General features: G+C 37.1%; 1 protein-coding gene across 1 annotated transcript in view; it reads right to left on the bottom strand.

Moving 5' to 3' along the window:
* Positions 1-18,442: 18,442 nt before the first annotated feature.
* Positions 18,443-23,390, bottom strand: part of LOC145676824 (uncharacterized) — a 62,006-nt gene continuing 57,058 nt past the window's right edge. The window contains exons 6-8 of the mRNA XM_081747604.1: positions 23,173-23,332; positions 20,885-20,987; positions 18,443-18,663 (exon numbers count right to left, since the gene is read on the bottom strand). Of these exons, the coding sequence (XP_081603730.1) occupies positions 18,633-18,663; positions 20,885-20,987; positions 23,173-23,332 (294 nt within the window). The 3' untranslated portion in view covers positions 18,443-18,632. The remainder of the gene's footprint in view (positions 18,664-20,884; positions 20,988-23,172; positions 23,333-23,390) is intronic.

The following is a 23,390-nucleotide window of genomic DNA, read 5'->3' as shown; positions in this document are numbered from 1 at the left end:
GAAATCCAACAAGCAGCAGAATCTTTCATAGCTCTCATAGCAACTAACACTTGGTATTCGGGATCAAGATTCAACAACTTGAAGTTCTGTTCTAATTGTTGTAAGAAATCAAGTGGGGAAATCTCCAACACATTACCTGTAAACTCAGGAAAATGACTTAAGTCTGACAAACGTAAAGATTTTAAACCATGACCATTATTATTGTTACCATTGATGCTAGACAGTGGACAACCATTGGACAGAAAAGAGGGAACATCTGGCTCCACGTTGGAAGTTCTTGGGTAGACAGAGTCACCTCGACTGACACTGACTGACGAAACACAAGGCAAATCATTCCTATCTTTAGCATGCTGCGAAAGAAAAGGGTTGAATAAATTATTTCGCTCATAACTAGGAAAACCATCAACTTTCCGACCATCCAAACCTTTATCATGACCAGGTTGGGAATGAGTACAATGACTATGCGGCATACCATGAAAAGAAGCAGTGGAAACACAACTAGCGTTGTTAAAGAAATGCTGTACTTGGGACAGATTAACTTTGGCAGGGTGAAGACAAGAGGTAGTGGTTACTGAAGTAGTTCCAATCAACGGACCAGAAACAACCACTGGAATTTCAGACTGACTACTGCCCTCACAAGTACTAGGATTAACAAGACCTAAGAATCTTTCAAAGTCTGTGAAGTGTCTACGCCCCACACTAACAACATCAGAATTGAGCTGGTTACTCTGCTCTTCCACTTCTTCATCGTAATCTTGATCAAAAAGGCTATCAACCTTCTCCTTCAAGGCTTCAAGTTCGTCCCGTAGTCCTAGACAGGAGCTGCTGGTCTGATGAATTTCTTTCACTTGGGTAGACAACGCTTCCAATTGACGCTTACACATACTATTGTCTCTCAAGCAATTAAGCAGGGTTTCTTCCTGAGAGGCTAAATTTTCATTCATCACTTCCAGTTGATGATTCAACTCCGCCGTGTTGTTTTCCAATTGGGTGCTCAAGGCTGCAATACGAGCGTCCTGCTCTTTAATGTGACGATCCACGGTGTCCTTCAGTTCCGACATTTCATTAATCACAGTGGACTTAACTTGAGAGACTTCTTCAGTCACAGCCGATTTTAATTGGGAATTTTCGTTGGCCACATCCAACCTTAACTGTGTAGTTTCTTCAATCACCTTTGATTTCAATTGTATGGCTTCTTCGGTCACAACCACCTTAATGGAATCTATCTGTGCGGTGAGCTGCGCTAGAAGATCCGAAAAATTAGAAGTAACACCAACTTCACTACTACTTCCGCTTTGACTCTTCTCTACTAGAGATCCAGCGTTTACATCATCCATTTCGATAGTATTATTTGCTAAATCAGGAGATTGTACCAAGCATGAATTACAATCCCACAAAACATTGGGCTTGCCTTTCTCGGCAAAAGCTTCCTCACTTAAACCTGAACACTGTTTACAGTACCAAGTGTTACAAGAAGTACACTCTAATAAAGTGCCTGAATGGCCACACTGACGAGCTTTCCTCTTAGACTTGTTCATTCTGGCACTAACAGTTTAACACATGCACTAAAACTAAAAGAATACACTGAAAGAATAGTTTATCTGACGTTAAACGCTCAATTGACTTTTACTTCACTGACATATAATGCGGGTCCCCAACCCAATCCGACATTGTCAACAAAGAGCGCTGCACCTCACCTACAATGAAAGTTGATTTAAAACAGTAAGGCTTTTTTTTTTATGGAAGATTCAGAGATGACGGTATCCATCTTCGGAAGCTAAGAAATATACAAAATGTACAAGATACTGATAAACAAAATTGCAATACGATACCGGCAAGATCCTATATAGAGAAATAAAATAGAAATCACTAAAACACAAGAAAAATCAAAAGGTACCAGCTGATATCCTGGCTGGGTCGCCAAAAACAAACAAACCCGCTGTAGCGCCCCAGAGGGCCCAATCCCTGGCAGGCTACAGCTAAGTTTGATTGCTCAGTACCGGAGCACTGAGATGATAAGTATATGGTGGGGGTCGCCACCTGTGATCAACCTATAACACAGGAGAAGAATAAAGCAAGATGCTAACACAGGAATAAACTGCGCTAAGGTAATGCGATAATAACAAAACAAGGAAAAAAACTTTAGTACAACGGCAAACGAATCCAACATGTGCGAGACTGCCCCCTGCACACTCTACGAGTGCACAGAAAACAGCCCTTCCCTTGTGCTGTGATTTCCTTACCTATGCGTATCTCATGAGAATACAGAAGCTGAAAAAGGAAACAGTAGTGTTGATCTCACAAATATAACACTTATGGTAGGGTGTTGCAACATTTATTTAACTGAAAGAATTTTCACAATTTAAGAGTAGTCGATCTTGCTAAATATGACAACAAAATTATATTGAGATTACGATTGCGACTGATTTCTGAGAACCCTCTGCAATGTTATACTTTGTGACTTATTCAGATACATAACTGAATAAACTTACACCCACAATATGACTACACTTGAGTTGAAAATAATGATACGTGATTAAACACACACATCGAAAATATTGGAAATATATATATATATATATATAATAAAATGGCATAATGAGTAACTTATTATGACCTTAACAGATAATAGGATAAATGGCTCGAGCAAAATATAGACTTACTTACCACGACTAGTCGGGTTTACACCAATTAGGTAATACTTAAAAATGCAACATGACATATTTATGAGTAACTACCATGGCAATAATGAACCCCAAAGAAACATCATGCTAGATAGAGTTTCATTACTTCGCATATAAACATAAAACAAATGACTTGTCCTAACTGAATGAGGACATAAAAGTGGGCTAAGGATGGACAAATTAGACAAATGTAGTTGTGAAACATTATAAATAGACCGGACAACGAGTTGCTAAAAACCAAGCCTCGGTCAAGATGCTAGGTACAAATGAACGTCATAATTACGTAGACATAATGATCTGATTAACAAAAACCCATGTAATCGTCATGTAGCGGCGCACTCGGACAGAAATTAAAAGGGAAAGACCATAAAGTGATCAATATGAACTGACAAAAGATAATTCCATGGTGACCTTAACATAGCAAACCAAAATAGTGGTGAGCAAATGCAAGACCAAGACCAAGACCCGGGTGGTCTTGGTCTTGGTCTTGGTCTTGCGCATGCGGTCTTGGTCTTGGTCTTGCACTGGAATACTCGGTCTTGGTCTTGGTCTTGGTCTTGCATACCCAGTCTTGGTCTTGGTCTTGGTCTTGCACACCCAGTCTTGGTCTTGCTTGCAAGAGTCTTGCAAGTTTTGCTTTTAAGAAATCTATGCTTTTCATAAGTAAAATTTACTCTGGATATGAGGGATAATAAATTCTACATTGCGTCAATATTGAGAGAAATACAATATATGTTTCTAAATGTAATATATTTTACCTTTGTGTAAGTGTGATGATACTGTACAACATAGGCGATGACCTTTACTTTTTTTCAATGGGTGATCACGCTTCACTACTTATAAGATAAATAACAATATTTCGTAATATTTTTTATATTTTTTAACAGTTTCAGTACTCCACTGGTCCCCGAACAGGAGAGGCTACCCCTGACAGTGAGACGCATGAAAGAAAACCAAGACGGCAGAGATTACTGAAATACCATAAATTGCAAAATTATTTTTACACTCTAAAAGCGTCAGATTTTTTTTTTCTTTTCAACCACGATTAGCTCATCTTTGTATTGAACAAACTCCCAATTAAATATTGAAATTTTGTTTTACTGATTCTAATATGTACTGTATGGGGCAGAAACAAATACATTACGCAAAAACGATGAAACAATTAGATTTTCGAAATGTGGGCATGGAGAAAAAAGGAGAGATACAGCTAGGTTGAACGGAAAACGAATGTGAAGGTTTTAGAAATAGTAGCAGTAGGCGAGAAAAGAAGAATTTTAGATGTAATTAAGAAGAGGACATTGGCTGAGGAGGAACTGTATTATGAGGCACGTGCTAGAGGGAGGGGGCGAAGGAGACTGTAGTTGAACAAAGATATTAAAACAGAAAACTGCTACGTTAAGACGAAGAGACTAGCTGAATACCACAATCTTCGAAGCTTCTCAGCTGCAGCAAGTGACCTGCGAATAATGGCAGAATAGCTATTATTATGACGATGATATGTTTTGCAATATTAACCAAAAGAGAGAGATAAAATTAAAATAATAATAATAATTAAACCTCTTAATATTTTAGAATATGAAAGGAAACTAAATTTGTGAGTTTTACGTCCCACGATTATGCCGGCTAGACTAAAGGAGACGGTAATGAAGAAAAATGAATGAAAATGAAGAAAGAAGAAAGTGGGAGGAAACGGGAGAACCCCGAGGAAACCCACGCACACAGTGTTTGTCCACCACAAAGTTCACTTGGCGGGGGCTTGGATCAAACGCTGGACCCCAAGTACCAGATGTAAACGCTCTACCACTGAACCACCGCAGCCCCAATATTTTAGAATAATTTGAGTGAAAACTGAAAACGACTCAACTGTCTATGTATTTTGTGTAAACTCAATTTATATAAGTACTTTTGACCTACATTAGAAATACATAATAACGGCATCAAATTTCAAGTTATTTGAAATAAGTACCAAATCACTCTCAGTTGTGAATATAGATTATTTATTGTTGTATAATGTTATATCGTTAAATCCTAGATATGCCGTATACCTAAGGAGGCTATAAGTTATATTGATAAACAATTATTTAACGTATAAGCATCCACCTATGAAATCAAACTTGCGGTCACATGCACTAAGTTTTTGTCAATGTCATGAAAATGTTATTTCAATATTACTTTTATGAGCACATATTAAAAATTTCCAACGGATGATTGAGCCTCAGATCCAAGGCCATACCCATGTAGTCGACACCTATGGTATACGGAATTGCCGATGTTAAATACTATATTTCTTTAGTTTTGGAAGAAGAACACCACTAAGATGTTGAACCGTTGAAATGAAATGAAATATATACTTTAACGTCCCACGATTATTACACTGAGGCTAAGGGAAACAGTGATAATGAGAAATGGTGGAATGAAGAAAGTACGAGGAAACGGGAAAACCCACGCGCAGGGTATTTGTTCACCAAAAAAGCTCACATAGCGCAAGCTGCGATCGAACCAGGGAACCAGGGTGAACGCTCTGCCACTGAGCTACCGTGGCCATAACATGCTCTAGTTTATTTTAGCTTATTCACTTCTTATGGACACAATTATTCTTCGTATGATTTCTCACACTCCAATCATGGGCCGTCGTGAATGATCAAATGATGACCAACGTAAATCAGACACTGAAGTTATTATATCTTGTAACAATTCATAGAATTATGCTGTCGGTCGTCTCGTGAACAACCGATTCAAAAAATGACATACTGTAGCTATATGTTACAGGAGCAGATCGACTCACATGGATTGCATAAACTACTGGGAACACATTCACTCCGGCGGTGTTTTTACTGGAGCCAAGAAGTTCACGTGAAAAATGTAATGATTTTTCCCCTTCCTTTTTACATTCTATAAAAAATCAAGTAGTACCGTACTTGTGCAAGACTCTTGCGCAAGAGTCTTGGTCTTGGTCTTGGTCTTGCAGGTATGGTCTTGGTCTTGGTCTTGGTCTTGCACCCCTTGGTCTTGGTCTTGGTCTTGCATCGGGATTCCTGGTCTTGGTCTTGGTCTTGGTCTTGGTCTTGCATGCAAGACTCTTGCAAAAACTGCAAGACCAAGACTCTTGCGCTCATCACTAAACCAAAAGGACAACATTCCTGATCAACTTGTGCTAGATGGCCAAGTGCCTCTTAAATACGGAAAACGTATTCATGTTTCAGACAGTGATAAACTCAATGAATAGCGGTTAACTAGACATTCATGTAGCTAGTGGTATTCCTATGACATACTTCAGCATTGATAAGTGCTAATAGACATTTGTAGAAAATACATTCTTAAGACGTGCATCAGCAAATCCACATAAGGGTGCTATGTAAACACGATTCCGTGAATCAGCAATAGTAAAGATAATTCTGTACAAAGCAGAATTATGGTTAGCCTGCTACGAAGGCGGGCACTCATAACACAGGGTACTTACCCCTTTGACAGGTATTAAACAAGCAGAAATTATTATACCTTTCACAAATGCACTTTCACTATTAACGGAACACATTCCTATAGGAGAATAAATGATATACACACTGACTGCTGCTCAAAGCACACACAATGCACAGAAACTTGGACAAAATAAATGATCACTGTTGTGGAGAGGTTCCTCTGAGTTATGTGGCCTAGAAGATTAGACACAAGAAGATTTCTTCATTTTTACACAACCCGGTCTGGGCAGGTGGGAGCTGGTGTGCACCCAATCCATGACGTTCACTGGACAGCTTGGAAAACGATGATAATATGCTTATTTATGATTATAAGCTGAAGTCTAACTGATAGGTAGTAAGATTATAACATCATAACGATAATATAAGAACTGAACACTTTGTGAAGATTACAGATAGTGGATTAACGAAAACATATATATATATATATATATATATATATATATATATATATATATATATATATATATATATATATATATATATATATCAACTCTTATTGATTAACACTTCATGTGTGAGCCTATGCACAAAATTCCACTTTAACCACTTGGAGCGATGATAGGTTCTTAACTTCTTGAATAGCCACCCAAAAGTGATGGATCACATAGATTACGAGGTTACGTGCGATTAAGTGGCTAAACAGCATGAGCAAGATTAGTATGAACAAATGATAACCCTGTAGCCATACTTGCCACTCAAATAACTCACAATGATAACAATGTTCTGGATTCCACTCCCAGAGTGTTATATTATTACAGGCGAAGTTACTATAAACTCTTGATGCTTCCATATCACATAAAGGCACGGATATCACTGAATAGTACAGATGAAGAGAGTGCTTACTTTCGCCTCGCTTCACGGACATTGCGAATGGATTGGGGGCCCCGCTGCTAAAAATTTAGCTGGACATTAAGTACATTAGTTCAAGCTGCAAGTTAAAAATACAGGCCACTAAAAACATGATGACCAGGCCGCTTTGAGAATGGTTCACACTAGATATCAGAATATGATGATATAACAGGATGCAGTCCAACCTAAAAACGTGCACCTACACAAAGATGGCTCACGTGGTAGCTAGGGCGAATAAGTATTACCCAACTCCATTCAGAATTTTATACTATGCAGATTAGTGGCACATATGAAAAACATGTGAAGCAGTTCACTAGAGTATGAAGTAGAGCAAACACACTTTTAAATATGACGATGGCCAATGTAAATAGAGATTTGACATAGTTTTTGCTAACACACCAAAGTTAATGTTACCATTGCGTCTTCTTGTTCAGCTTCGAGTACCCAGAATCCCTTGCGCGAACCCGCGAACATGATGTTTCGGCAGGGTTGCCAAATACAAAAGGATTACAAGAGATAAGTAGTAACTTGTACTAATGATACAATTGTAGAATCGTTTATATAGGGGCGTTACAAAGAAACTGAGCATAAATGTGTAAGTGAAAGGATGAAGAATTAAATATTATTGTGTGGAATTTCCTAATTAAAAAATCAACACGTGAAGAAATATTAAAACAATATCTAAAGATTCATGTGAAATATATAGACGTAAACATTATTCCGCATCTTATAAACAAATTTAACTATACATATCAGGAGATTACATTTAATGATTATCACATTTCTGATTTAAGAGAAGCATATCTTGAACACGATAAAAATGTGTATCAACAATCTATACTGTGAATACCAATGTCGTTTCCTAAATACATACGATTATTGCGAATATCGGTGCTCTTCTTTTTCTATAGATGAACAATGTTTGTTATTATGTATTGAACGTTGGAAACCACAGCGAAAACTTTTGTGTTACGGGTGTTTTCAAAATCGCGCTAATTTAAATGAACATGACTGTGTTACTTTAGACTATGATATGTTATGCTATAATGCATGGCGTAGAATGGTAAGCACACAAACTTTTGATGACTTATATAAAGATTTTGCAACAGTGCATTGTGATATTGAAATTGATGATTGGACATTTACATATACATTATATAACATTTTGTTAAACAAAGATAACATTCAGTTAATTACAGAGTTATTCTTACAAAAAGATTTACATTATAATATCCATGTGAAATAATAATGGAAAATAAAAACTCTTCTGTTAATCAATTACAAAATAATAAAAACAATGTGTATAAATTAACAAAAACAAGTGATAAAAAACTTTCAGCAATAAACTGGCCAATATGTAATTGTGCATATACTAATATAAATATAGATTGTATTAAACAATATATCAAGAAATGTTAAAATCACAAATGTATCTGTATGTAAACTATATATATATATCTTATTGTAATTTGTAAATAAAATTTTATCATTGTATATTACTTGTTTTCATTTTTATTATTTCCTTAGATGTATGATTTTAAAACTTTCTTTTGTGTAAATGCGTTTTACATTATCGTACTTAAAATATTCTGTGAAAATTATTTCATTCAACTAAAAACTTTAACATGTGCATATGAAACTTTAACATGTGCATATAACAAAAAAATCCGTGTTATGATCCGCGTGCCTAAAATTTGTTTGCACACTTTTATATTGCATGCATGTGAATATCTAATGACAGTAGGTAAATCGTTTATAAATAACAAAAACAATAATGGACCCAGATTAGAGCCTTGGGGTATACCTGAGGTTATGTCATATACTATTGAGTTAGTTTGATTGAAAGTTACGTACTGCTTCCTACCTTGTAAATAAGAGCATAGTAACATCAACAATTTGTCATAAAAACCCATATTTGATAATTTCATTAGCAGTATATCGTGATCAAGTCTATCAAAAGCCTTTGCAAAGTCTGTGTATACAGCATCAACTGTAGATTTGTTATTAAGATAGTCGAAAATGTCTTGAATAAATGTAAATAAATTCGTAGTGGTAGACCGTCCTGCATAGAATCCATGCTGATAAATTGAAATATATGGTTTTACATGGTTGAAAATTTTTGTATATATCTGTTCAAATATTTTAGCTAGGCCTGAAATCAAAGATATCGGCCTATAATTCTCTATTTTGTCTGGATTACCTTTTTTAAGTATTGGACATATCTTACTAGTCTTCCAAAGTACCGGAAAATTGGATGTTCTTAAAATAAGATTAAATATGTGAGCAAGAGATGTTATTAATACATCTACACACCCCTCAAAAATATAAATTGGAATCATATCAGGACCAATTGATTTCAAGGGTTTTAACTTATTTATAGATATTAAAATTTCGTTATCTGTAATTGCTTCAATTAATAACGGGTGAGAAGCATCTAATTTACCTGCTTGAGGAAAAGCAGAGTGAACGGGATATACACTTCTAAAATATCGCGCAAAACCGTCTACAATAGAATTACTAGTACTCAACTGTTGATTATTATAATACATACAATTGATTGTATTATAATTTCTCTTTTTTACGTTTAGTAAAATTCCAGAACGATTGAGCATTGCCTTTTATTGTATCCTCAACTTGCATTATGTGTGATTTGTAAGCTTGAGATATTTTACTTTTTGATTGTCTACGTAAATTAAATCTACGATTATTAATTTTATGACAATACAGCAGCCTTTCAAATGGTAAACTCCGCATCAAAAAATGCGACAGCTAACGCCGTGCAGTTAGGCCACCAAATATACATCTTATCACATAGTCGTGTCAGGTAAAGAGACCCCTCTCTCACCTCCTTTCTTCTCTTCCATACTAAAATTAGCAAACAACATAAGCGCAATTCTTATTTCAAACTATACATGTATTAATATAGATAAAAAGAAATAACAAAACCGAGACGAAACAAGATCCATAGATTGATGTAGGGAGAAATTGAAACACCCACAATGAAAAATTGAAACCAATGAATGTCTATTACACAGAGATTCAGAAATGAGCAGAGAGAGAGAGAGCGAGAGAGAGAGAGAGAGAGAGAAAGAGGAAAGGAGAGGAGAAGAAAAAGGAACGGGAGAACAGATAAAACTGTGGAATTCAAACGCAGTAAGAAAATAACCTAACATTATAAAGTTCCGTTTCCAGAAATCCAACAGGAATATAGAAATAACGTTTATTTTTACATAGTTTTTCAGAACTATTCGAATATATAGACGATCTTTTAAATATTTTATTATGTTACTTTCAAAATGGATAGCATACTCAATTTCAAGTAGAACTCTAGATCTCCGAGACACATCTACGATAATGTCAAAGATTTAACACACATGCTTTGTTTCCGCGTGGTTCGATTGCAAATTCGGTGGTGTTCGTTGGACGTAATGATCCAAAATACATTCTAATATACCCAGTAGATAGCGTTGGTCATATCTTCCATTTCAGACTACTAATGCAAACTGAACGAAAGAAACGAAACGAAAAGAAAAGAGAAAGAAAATGAGAAAATTGAAGAGTGCTATTTTATTGCTAAATCTCTATCAGATATAACCTATATTAAAAGTCCAAACTGTATCGTAACGGAAAGCTACAAATGATGGAAAGGAAAAGTTCATGTTTCTCATAGATGTAGCATCTTTCAAATTTCAACGTGAATAAAACACATTGAATTATAGGACGGGAACAAATATTGTGTCGAACTAGTAAAATAAAATTTTGTTTTCAAATAACCAGAGAGGTACCATTTTCTAGTCTTTTCCGAGTTATCTGTTCCGAACATCCAGCATTGATTTCATCTCTTCCGAATACAAGGTCTGTATGATAAGTAATGAGACTCGCCGCGCCGCGGCGCGCGTGTCGCTGGAGCGGGTTTGTCGGTGATGGAGGATGTAGGGGGGGGTCCGAGCAAAGCAACGCACCGCGCGTCAGTTGGCTCCGAGCCTTAGTGGAGCGCGGACAAGCCTTGGACAAAGCCCTTGTGAACATTCTTGTCACGGCGGAAAATCAACAAACATGGAGGGTTCCATCGAACAGCGTTATGCGATCAAATTTTGCGTTCGCCTGGGGAAAACGGCTACTCAGACGCTTTCTCTCATCACGGAGGCCTACAAAGAGGAAGCCCTATCCAAAGCCCAGGTGTTTCGTTGGCACAGTGCGTTCCGGAACGGCCGGGAAAGCGTTGAGGATCTGGAGAGGGCTGGACGCCCGACAACAGTGACTACGGACGAAACTGTGGCAAAAGTGAGGGATCTCCTGAACTCAGACCGTCGATTATCGTTGAGATTGATTGCTGATGAACTCGATATGAACCACACAACAGTGCACAAGATTGTGACGGAACAATTGGGAATGAGAAAAATCTGTGCGAAACTGGTGCCGCGAGTGTTGACTGACAAACAAAAGCAACGACGTGTTGATTGTTGTCAGGAACTGTTGAACCTCTTGAACAGTGACCCTAACTTTGAAGATGACGTCATAACAGGTGACGAGTCGTGGGTGTTCCAGTACGACCCTGAAACGAAACGTCAAAGCGCGGAGTGGCACACTCCTGCGTCCCCGCGCCCCAAGAAGGCCAGAATGTCGAAGTCAAAGGTGAAAACAATGTTGATTGTTTTTTTTGACAATGTGGGGGTGGTCCACAAGGAGTTTGTACCCCAAGGACAAGCCGTCAATGCCGCCTTCTACAAACAAGTCCTTGAGAGACTGCACAGGAGCGTCAAGCGGAAAAGACCGGCGATCGCTAGCCGGTGGAAGTTGCATCACGACAATGCCCCTGCCCACACCGCCTTCTTAGTGACCTCCTTTTTGACCCGGATTGGGGTGGAAGTCCTTCCACAACCACCCTACAGCCCAGATGTGAGCCCGGCCGACTTCTTCCTCTTCCCGAAGCTGAAGCCACGCTTGAAAGGAACCCGTTTTGCAGACGTCACAGCCATCCAAGCAGCCGTGACCACATTTCTAAAGGACATGCCGGCTGCTGACTTCCAGGGGGCGTTTGCAGCGTGGAAACATCGATTGCAGAAGTGCATCGACGCAAGAGAAGAGTACTTCGAAAGCTTTTAAGTCCCTGTACAGATCAGATCAATAAAACAATGTTTCCAGACCTGGTCTCATTACTTATCATACAAACCCTGTATAACGTAATTTGCACAGAGAGAAAGAACACGCTAAGAGCTCATACGCATCATCGTGTCAGTCGTATGATGTTGGTTAGGTTATAGACCACCACTGGATCGAGGAATTTAAATCCGTAGTGAACCGGTAATTCGACTGAGATTCGATAACCCAGAGGATAAAAAAGAGATTTTACTTATTTCCTTGCGTTTCAACAGTATTTCTGTCAGAGATGACTAGGACCGTTGATGTTATCCCCAGAGCACGAAAAACAAGAGGCCGAAGTTAACAGTTAATTAGATTCCCCGGACCAGGCTTCTAACTTTGGAATATGAACTGCATGTATGTGTGAGAGGGAGAGAAGTGAAAGATGCAAAGATAGATAGGGAAACGTCAAGAAAGAAAGGAAGAGAGAGGGACGGGACGAATATAAATATGAAGCATACTTACTATTGCAGTGTATGATATAGAACGCACACACTATTTACTCGAACTATCGCTAGTGATGCCTTGTTAGTTCTCCATCAGAAGATGAATCTCTGCAGCCATTATTTTATGCGAAAAAATCATACTACCTGATGGGGTATCGAACCTAGATTTTTTATTTGGAAGTCTGACACGTTACCACTACACCACTGATTGCTTTAGCCAAACTTTGTTTAACAAATGGTGTAGTGTTTCTTTCTGAGAACGACTGAACGCAATTGTGTGTTTGAAGTGTAATTCCAGCAAGTAAACACACTGTACATAGTTTTCTTGATAATATTACTGAACTGATTTTACATTCACTTTACATTTTCTTTTCTATATTTTGTGTCCTAAAAAGCCAAGCAACTTGCAAGGATTGTGAACAGATATATGGGTAGAGCCAAACACCCTTTTGTAGATTAAATTATACTCTTTGATTATATTAATAAATAATTATATATCAGTCATTTATACTTTTATTGTAAATTTTGTAGTATAATGAAAAATTGTATTTGTATGGATTGCCCTTTAATGAACTAAAATTGTATTTTTTTCATTTGTTCGGAATATTATAACGGATGGAGTAACTCACTGAGACGATGAGAGGCAAGCCTAGTTCAAGTGTGAGTGGAAGTTACTTTACACAATACAAAAATAAGTTGAATTGTAGGGCGCTAACATCCCAGTGCAAATATATAGCCGGCGCATTTTCTCCTCTTTTTGGGGTAGGGCGCAAACATCCCAGTGCAAATATATTGCGAGTGCATTTTTTCCCATTTTTGTGGTAGGGCGCAAATTTCCCGGGCGCAAAATTCTCGCATTCAAGGAAAATATAATGTCCGTGAAGTTGACAAGCCACTTATGTCAGACTCCAATTTCGACTTTAAACGTCGCTAGTGCTACGTTAGTGTTCGATAGTGACGCAAATCCTTAGTACTTCACAGATAACGTGTTCTTTTTAAATAATGGATATAAGTCTTCTAACTGCATGCCAACACGCCCACTTCTAAGAATCATCTGAAAAATTAGGTTAACCGTCAGAGCAAGTAAGTGCTCATTAGTGCCATTAACATTAACGTTAATGCCTCCATCGTACGGCCCTTTGAGTAATAATAACACCGCGCTCTTTGCTAGTCTCAATGCGTCCCTATATTCTCGCGAACATTCTGACGTGCCTAAGTTAGTTACTTTTTTTTTGCAACTATTGTTTGTTATTGTTTATTGTTTATTGCTAGTCTGCAGAGTAGTCCTTACATTAATATGTCATTGTCCTTGATAATCATTGCGTATTTACAAGCAGTTTGTTATTACTGTTAGAAGATATCAAAAAACAACAGATAAAATCTATAAAATCTACTACTTAACGGTTCATATTTTTCTTTTACAGTACATAAACGATTAATAATAATAATAATAAGACTAAGACTATTCCAGCATAAAAGTTATCAATTGCATCACACTGGCAACAAGCGACGCATATTTTAACTTCACAAAAATTCGTTTCTCACGATTTTCTGGAACACTACGTATGATAACATCTTCATTATGTCAAGTTGTTTATCTCAGTGTGATATATGTCTTACCTCTGGACAATATCACAGTAAAACAAAAATTAAATATTAGGAGTACATCGTACTTTTGGACTACATCTCAATAACCATGGGAAGATTGAGTGGTGTATACTTTATGATGTAAGTTTCAGCTTAACTTGCATCATACATTCTTAGGATTACAAAAAGGAAATTTGTTCGTTTGCATTTGAACAAAATTCTTAGGATTACAAAAAGAAAAAATATTCTTTCCGAATTCCGGAATTTTTCTGAATTCCAGATTTTTTCCGAATTCCGGAATTTTTCCGAAATCCGGAATTTTTCTGAATTCCGGATTTTTTTCCGAAATCCGGATTTTTCCAAATTCCGGAATTTTTCGATTTTACTTTCCGGATTCCGGAAAGTAAAAATTCCGGAATTGGCTATCCCTAATGTATATATATATATATATATATATACAGGGCGGGCCATTTTAATTAATCCACGGAAATATCTGAAAAATGATAAAACATAGAAGAAATGTTTCAAGTACACGTTATATATTGCTAAGGGGGAAAACCAATTCCGCCAAAAGTACCCCTCTCCGCCCCCCGTAAATGGGGGTAACGGGGGGTAACTTTGAAATGTCAAATGGGAACATGGGTCGAGTAATACCTCGTTCGAAAGGTCTTGGAAAACTAAGTAACGCTGTACCAAAAGATGTTCCATATTGTGCACCGGTTTCAAAATGGCCGCCATAATATGGTTCGGAAACTCCAGTACTCGTAGTGCGAAAACCATGGAAGGTAAATGAATGGAACAAAATTGAAATACGTAAATATCATAGGGCATATCGAACGGTGTGGTCCCTGTGATCCCAGTGGCCCCCCTAAATGGGTCTTGGGGGCTAACTTCAAAATGTCAAATAGTAACATGAGTCGAGTGGGTACCTCATTCGATAAATCTTGCAAAATCTAACATATTGCAGGAGAAAACGATTGATGTGAAATGGCAGTGTTCTCAAAAGGCCGCCGAAACATAGTATCCGTGTCAGAGAAAAGGTTTAGTACCCGTAGTATGAAAGCGATTGGAGATAAATCAACAAAAGTAAAACTGGAGTAGCTAACTGACGTAAGGCACATCGAGAGGTGTTGTAGGGGTGACTCCAAGGGCCAACTGAAAGGTATCCGGGGCCAACTTGAAAATTTCAAATAGCAGCTTGAAGGGAGTAACATCACGTTACATAGACAAATTAATATCAAACAGCTTCTGTAAGAAAATTTTCGACATGAGACACCGTTTTCAAAATGATCACAAAGACATGGTGACTGTGTCTAAGAAAACGTCTAGTGCCCATAGTATGAATACGGTTAGACATAAATGAAAATAACGAAAATTAAATAGGAAAACCATGGAGGCGTTCCAAGGCTCGAGAATAATACAACAGAGATAAAAATATTAGAGTAAAATTGCTATAATGTATAGAGAGAAATCCAAGTCCTGCAAAATAATCTCTCCCTGCGCTCTGTATGTGAGTGAGGTGGAAAGTAAAGTGAAAGTTCAAACGAGAACTCTACTTTAATTCGTAAATTAAGGCTAACCTTACAAATAGGTATGGTGTGGTTGAAACATTTGTTTATAAGGATGACGCAGTAGTGAATAAAAAAAAGCAATGCGTGCTGGTTAATCAGAAAGCATTTCGGGGATATACGTACACACCGTTTCGTCCCTCAAGCTCACAATATGACATGAATGCTAATAGTTAATCAAAATGTAACTGTGACCATCCGCGTTAACTTAGTGCACCAATTCTCTATGCATGAAGTCTGCCTTCAAACAGCATTGGGTAGGTCAAGCGTACGCCCGAACCGTTGTCCGGTCGGGCATTGAAATTTTGAAGTTAGCCCACAAGACCCCTTCAGGGAGGCCACTGGGATTACAGGGATTGCATCGTTCGATATGCCCTATGATATTTACGTATTTCAATTTTGTTCCATTCATTTACCTTCCATGTTTTTCATACTACGGGTACTGGAGTTTCCGAACCATATCATGGCGGCCATTTTGAAACTGGTGCGCAATATGAAACATCTTTTGGTACAGCGTTACTTAGTTTTCCAAGACCTTTCGAACGAGGTATTACTCGACCCATGTTCCCATTTGACATTTCAAAGTTACCCCCCGTTACCCCCATTTACGGGGGGCGCGGAGGGGTACTTTTGGCGGAATTGGTTTTCCCCCTTAGCAATATATAACGTGTACTTCAAAAATTTCTTCTATGTTTTATCATTTTTCAGATATTTCCGTGGATTAATTAAAATGGCCCACCCTGTATATATATATTTTCGTGCGAAACATGGTCGCTTACTCTGAGGGAAGAACATAGACTGAGAACAAGATCCTGAGACGAATATTCGCACCCAAGATGAACGGGAATGGGGAATGGCGGAAACTTCAATCACGAGGAACTACATAATTTATACGGTTTATCCAACATTGTTAGGGTCGTCAAGTCTAGCTTAGGCGGGCAGGTCATGTAGCTAGAATGGAAGAAAGTAGAAACGCTTTCAAAGTCTTAACTGGAAGACCAATCGGAAAACAACCATTAGGAAGACCTAGGTGCAGATGGGAGGACAATATCAAGATGAATCTCGCAGAAATAGGAATACATAGTAGAAACTGGATCCAATCGGCTAAGGATAGAAATGTGGAGAGCTTTTGTGAACGCGGCATTGAACCTTCGGGTTCCATAGGCCATAGAGTTAGTTAGTTTAGTTTACATCAGCACCACGGGTGCCTAGTCCTATTGTGTCTTTGCACTTGATTTCCTTTTTCTTCTTTTTTGCTTCCATATGCTCTTCTTTCTTCCATCTATTCTTGAATTTTACTACAATTGGTCTTGGAACCCTGGTTGCTCTGGTGGGAATCCCGTGCACTACATCTATATCTTCTTTAGTAAGTGGAACTCGCAAAGATTGTGCTCGCAAGGATTGTGCAAAGTTTATGATAATATAAACAGCATCGTCTTTTCTCCGGATTTCTCTAGGATTCCATGAAGCTCAAGATTGTTTCGCCTTGAGTATTGTATTAGTTTTACCACTTCTTCTCTTATGTTGTCTATTTTCGCTACTTTTCCAATTTCAGTCTTTGCTTCGTTGATGTCCTTTTTTTATGTCTTATGCTTCATTACAGTTCTTATTGCTGTATTTCCTTCATTCGTTTCCTTAACGTCTTTTTTGAGATTGCTTAAGTTACTCTCCATCTTTTTCAGTAGATCAATGAGTTTTTTTTTTCCTTGCCACGATGTTCGCAGTCTTCTCTATTACAGAACCACTTTCCCCGCGTTTTTTTCAATGTATAACTGTCTCCTTTTGTTAAATTTATACAATTTTTGTGGAACCATGCTGACATTGGCCTTCACATATTAGTCCATCCTCTCCTATTTTTACTTTCATGCTACACACCACACAGTATTCTCCTTGTGTGTCCGACAATTTTAAGCGTTATATTTATCCGCTTTCACACACTAATTGAGGTTTTGTTATTTATTTATTTATTTATTGAATATATACGATCACGTTATTAACACTGCACACTACCATTAACAGTTTCTAATAGAATAATTTCATCAGCAAGAGTTGAAACACTGCTTTACCTTGTATTATTGCATAACAAGAGAATTATCTATAGAGAGTTTGCAATCCTATTCACCACTTTCATTTGTTAACAGATTCTTACTGGCCCTCATAAAATCAACTTTCTCTTGATATATCATCTGGATTGCAATGATAATCTACTTAAGTGACTTAGAAGTACTTACTGTTTAGCTGAAACATAAAAAACTGGTATAGAATACATTCTTCCCACTTAAGTCATACCAAAAACGAAGCCCATCACCACAACTATCACCGATTCAATGTTGCCAATTCGCTTGAAGCGTATTGATAGCATAAATGATAGCATAAATGTTAGCATAAAAATTAACGACTTAATGTAGTGTCGGTCTTTTCAAAACACATGCATTCTTAAAGATGCGTTATTATGACAACCAACTCATGTGTTATTATACAGGGAAGTAAAAAGAAGGGAATTTCATTATGCTATTCAGTCTTAATTAACTCGAAATAATTGGAGCATATGTGGGAACAATTCTGAAAGTAAATATATACTTATTTGAATATGACCAGTCTGTGTAATTGATCATTGTATTGTGAAGGGAATCGCTGAGAGCTTTGTCTCGTTTTTGAGGTAGTTGAATCCAAATTAAACAATCAAGTGTAATAATAGTTTTTTTCTTTATTTATTTGTTTATTGAAGGAAACAAACTTTGAAACAATTGATGACAAAGATTTATTAAAAGCAAATGAAAGTATACAGAGATGTAACACTTTGAAGATTTTTCTCTCTCTTCTGTAAGTTTTCTTTTAATATTGCCCATGATTGAAAAATCGCTGTAATCCAGAAATTCAAAGATTTTGTTCTCTCTTTTCTTGATTTCTGAAATTAATAAAATAGATACATTCAGAATTTGAATTGTCATTAAAATATAATCTATCAACTTGCTAATAAACGTTCTGAATTCACCAAGTACTAAACAATAAATATGATCCACAAATATCTCATTGCCGGAATAATGCTTCAGTAAGAACTTGGATGTTTCTGAGTGCCAGTTAATAATAGGTAAATCTTAAGACTATGTCAAATCTGCTCCATCTTAGATTTCGAAATTTGGAACAATTACTAAAGTTGAGCTACTAAAGTAGAGTGGTAGTATTGGCTGTGATGGATAGAGACCTGAAATCAGGAATTAAAAAAATGGTGTCTCCATGCCAGAATATTTATTTTAAATTGAATTTTTAAGAATATTACAAATTGGTTTCCCATCTCTGGATCTTTGGTTAAAGCAATTGAATTTTTGTTTAGGAAGGAAGGAAGATTTAGGATTTAAATTTCTGGGCTTTCGGTATCAATGGCCATTTAGCCCGTTACATATGAGAGATGATCATCCCTCGGCGAGCATACTATCCGGGGAAAGGGAAGGAAGAAAGGATTAGGGAATAAAGAAGCGGCCTGGGACCTATAAGTTAGGTACCACACAGGCACTTGTTTGGTGTGAATGAGGAAAACCCAGGATGGCTGGCCTGAAAAGCTTTTCGACGGAGTGCCTTCACCGGGAATCGAACCCAGGACCGCTCGCACTGGAGACTCAACTCAAGATTCGTTTCTATAGTAATGAAAAGTTCAATTCTTCTTCTTCAATAATAAAAATTTTACTCCATTAAATATGAAAGTGATGTTAGTACTATAAGGAAGATATAGGTTATATCTTGACCAAAGATTTTAAATTACAAAACAGTTGTCACACCTTAAGGAGGCAATTATATTGATTTAATAAGTCTAACGTTTTCAGACTCTTGAAGTCAAGGTAAGTGTAAATGTAACACAATTTATGTAAATGCTTATGAAACAACATGGTTAAAAGGTGATTACTCTTAAGAAATCATAATAAGACATTCTTTTAACATAGGCACAAATAAGAACAAGTAACTCCTATCTTGTTGTCAACAGCCATGTAGAAACTTTGAACTCACGGCACTTATATACATGAGAATATAGTATATCAGGGCACAAAATTTCTGGTCGCCAGGTCACCGCTGGCGACCAATGTTCAGTAGGAATGGTTTCTGCCTAAACTCACAGGGATGCGCAGTTTCTGTTTTGCACGAAAATAGTCACCGAGTGAGAGAAAACATGGAATGCGAAGCCTTCACAACGGACATGGAAAGTGAAGTCTTCACAACGTTGTAATTCGCCCCTTCTTTCTCACCTTCAATCGAAATGAAATGAAATATCTGAGTTTTACGTTCCACGCATATGCCGGTTAGGTTAAAGGAGACTGTGATGATGAGTAATGAATGAAAATGGTGGAACGAAGAAGGTGGGAGGAAACGGGAGAACCCCGAGGAAACCCACGCACACGGGTGTTTGTCTACCACAAGGTTCACTTGGCGTGGGCTATGATTGAAGCCGGGACCCAAGCACCAGAGATGAACGCTCTACCACTGAGCCACCGCGGCCCTTCCAACCTCAATCGAATGTGCAGTTTTACCTGTGAGTACTGCTTCTTGTGAGAGAGGCTTCAGGAATCTCAACAGAGTTAAGACTGCCTACAGGAATTCACTGAAGACTGACACACTGGATGATTTGCTGACAATTTCCATCAACGGCCCTTCACTTAAGAACTTTAGTCCGAAAACTGCAATCGACAACTGGTGTTTTTGTGTAGAGAGAGCGTTACACAAACGTGAAGTCTTAAGGTAAGATATTTTTAACATATATAAATTGTTCAATTCAAAATGGATTACACTATATCTAATTGTTTGGTTTTGAAATATTATGCCCTGATGTAATCTTTATCTTTGTCAAACCAAAGGCCGTAGTGATGGTGATGGGGGATCTCTCATAATTTGTACGTAAGTGTTATACTGGCGACCATCATTTTTGGTTTGGCGAGTGCGTCTGACTTTGAAATTTTGCGCCCTGATATATATATGACACACTTTTTTTATTATTATTATTATTTCTCGAGATTTAAGGTATTTTATCTTCCCTACTCCTTTACATTAAGATGACTGTTTAGAGCCGTCGAAATTTTATTGTAAGATAAGAAGTGTTAGGTGCATATGTAATCAATTTTATAGTTGAATTTTATACGTACTCCTCTCCCTTTATTGCTCTTTGTTTCGCCTTTACTAGCCAGCGCTGGATCGGTTCTACAATTTGAGCGTCCGTAGCTTCACTGGCGTGCACACGAACAACATCTGTGAAAAAAAAAGAAAAGAAAAGAAAAAACAAGAAATGTAAGACAAAATAAATGAAAGCTTAAATACACACCACAGTTTAGTAAAATGAATAGAACTACTTTTAGTGATTTCACATCAGCTTCATTATTATTATTATTATTATTATTATTATTATTATTATTATTATTATTATTATTATTATTTTTTTTTTTTTTTTTTAATAATAATATTTGTTTATTAAGGATCTACAGGTTCGGGATGAGACGTGGTTAAGAAATGAAAGGCATAAAATCAGGAATAGTACTTTTCTTTAATACTTGAGGTTACCACAGTATGACGTTAGGTTCTGTGGTGATCTGAAATGTTGAAAATCTCTCTTCCTGATTTTATTCCTTTCATTTCGTAGCCATGTCTTACTCTAGACTTGTATATCCTTTTTTAATACAACAACTGATGAAGGTATTTTTATTCATTTTACTACGTTGCGGTATGTATTTAAGGTTTCATTTATTTTGTCTTACATTGAATTTGACAGAGAATTTGAAAGAAACAAGAAAATGAGTAATTTATACAAGAAAGCATCTGATGCTCGCTTTACCGTATTACTAACTGGAGAAGTCCACTTCGGAAGCACGTGAAGCTTCCATCCTGCGCTAATGTATTACTGCATATTTTGTGATTCTCCAACCTTAAACCAAATTAAATTTTAGTATTTAAACTTTCGGACACATAAGTGCATATCCACCCCTCTATAGTTTACACAGCCTCAAGTATTAGACAACCAACCATAGGTGGTCGTTTTATGGGTTTCAGGATTTCAAAGGCGTGAGGGAAAGCCATAAATTGATCACATATGTCTAATATTAGACAGCATGGTTGTCTAATATTTGAGGCAGTGCAAAATAGAAGGGTGGATATGTATGCTCTCTTGTGTTTGATAGTTCCACCTGTTCACACTGCACCACAGACAACGACACTTATGCCATCGTATTTCACCATAGCACTGTGAAATTGTGGTTTGTTGATCTCCTTCACACCGATTATTGGTCACTGTCCGAAATTTATTGGCAAAATATGTTGTCACAACTATCTCATATCCAGTCTTTTTTTCTGTCGATGTGATTTTTCACGTATCGCAATTAAAACATTATTTTTCTATTAAGAGTTGTTAACAGTGTACGTAAAACAGCACTACGCTGACTTCTACCACACTCTCTTTGCCTAATTCTGCAATATCAGGACAACTTCGTTAGCTCATCACAGTCATGTTCGCACGAAAACATTCCACTTGTTGTAGTGTATACTCACACTATCATCTACGATGACACATTAAGCGGTCATTAGCATTCGTTCAATGTTTTTCCATTTGAAAGTGTAGCCATGCCAATGCATATTTCCTTGTATCACATGAGTGTACATACAATTACATACCAGACCATGTTAACCTACACTGAAACCGAAAACCACGCTGCACTCAGAAAGTATAAGAAAATTAGCAACTATTGTCTAAAATGCCCTTTTACTATCCACATCACCGTACATTCTTAGTGAAGAGCTTTGACCAAGCTTGGCGAGGTCTACAATTCCATCGCCTGGCATTTGTGTTGTCTGTCTGTGTGTGTCTATACATATATATTAGGATAACTACTCAACGCGTGATACTAATGAAACTTATAGTTTTGTTGTTGTTGTTGTTGTTGTTGTTCAAAGTACGAGTCAAGTTTGTTGCCGAAGGACATAGGACAAGGATGATGAGGTGAAAACAACCCATAAAAGTGCAAATTGGGTTTATAGCGCTGACTCGTGTAAGTTTCCAGCCCAAAGAACTGGAGCTAGAGAAAATGAATTTGGGTTGAATATTTATCATCAAGAGTAGGTTACGAGTAAAACATGAAATGTTAAAAAAAAGTCGCCATCTTGAATTTAACATGGCCAGTTAAAGTATACATTGATAGAATAGGCAGCTAAGACTGCTGGAATTAGAGAAGCGAAAGCGTGAAGGTTTATCATCAAGCGTAAGTTAGGAGAAACACATACGAAATGATGGAAAAAGAAAAAAAAAATATCCCTAATCCAATATGCCGAACTAGTATTGAAAATCTGTACGCGAAATAATCGAGGACTATTGTTAGCAGAACTTCTATATTGGCTATAGGTTAAACATTTATTATCAAGAAAAAAAATATACATAGAAAATACTTACCAAGTATGATTTGTCCAATTTTTAAAGTAGATAGAATTGTCTTTCCCTTCGCACCAAGCCAGCTGTACTTTTGAGCTAGGTTGTTACTGAACAATTTTGGGAGAAGTCTGTAAGTAATGTTTCTCGTGTCTTTCCCACCTACTTTTGCAAGTTGTCGTACCTTAAATTAAAAAATAAATAAATAAAGTGAGTGATAAATAATATTTGAAGAATTAATT

The sequence above is a fragment of the Thermobia domestica genome, unplaced genomic scaffold (assembly GCF_964235325.1).
Source record: "Thermobia domestica unplaced genomic scaffold, izTheDome1.hap1.1 HAP1_SCAFFOLD_395, whole genome shotgun sequence".
Taxonomy (NCBI): Eukaryota; Metazoa; Arthropoda; class Insecta; order Zygentoma; family Lepismatidae; genus Thermobia; species Thermobia domestica.
The sequence above is the reverse complement of the archived record's forward strand: the minus strand, read 5'-3'. Positions and strand labels throughout refer to the sequence as shown.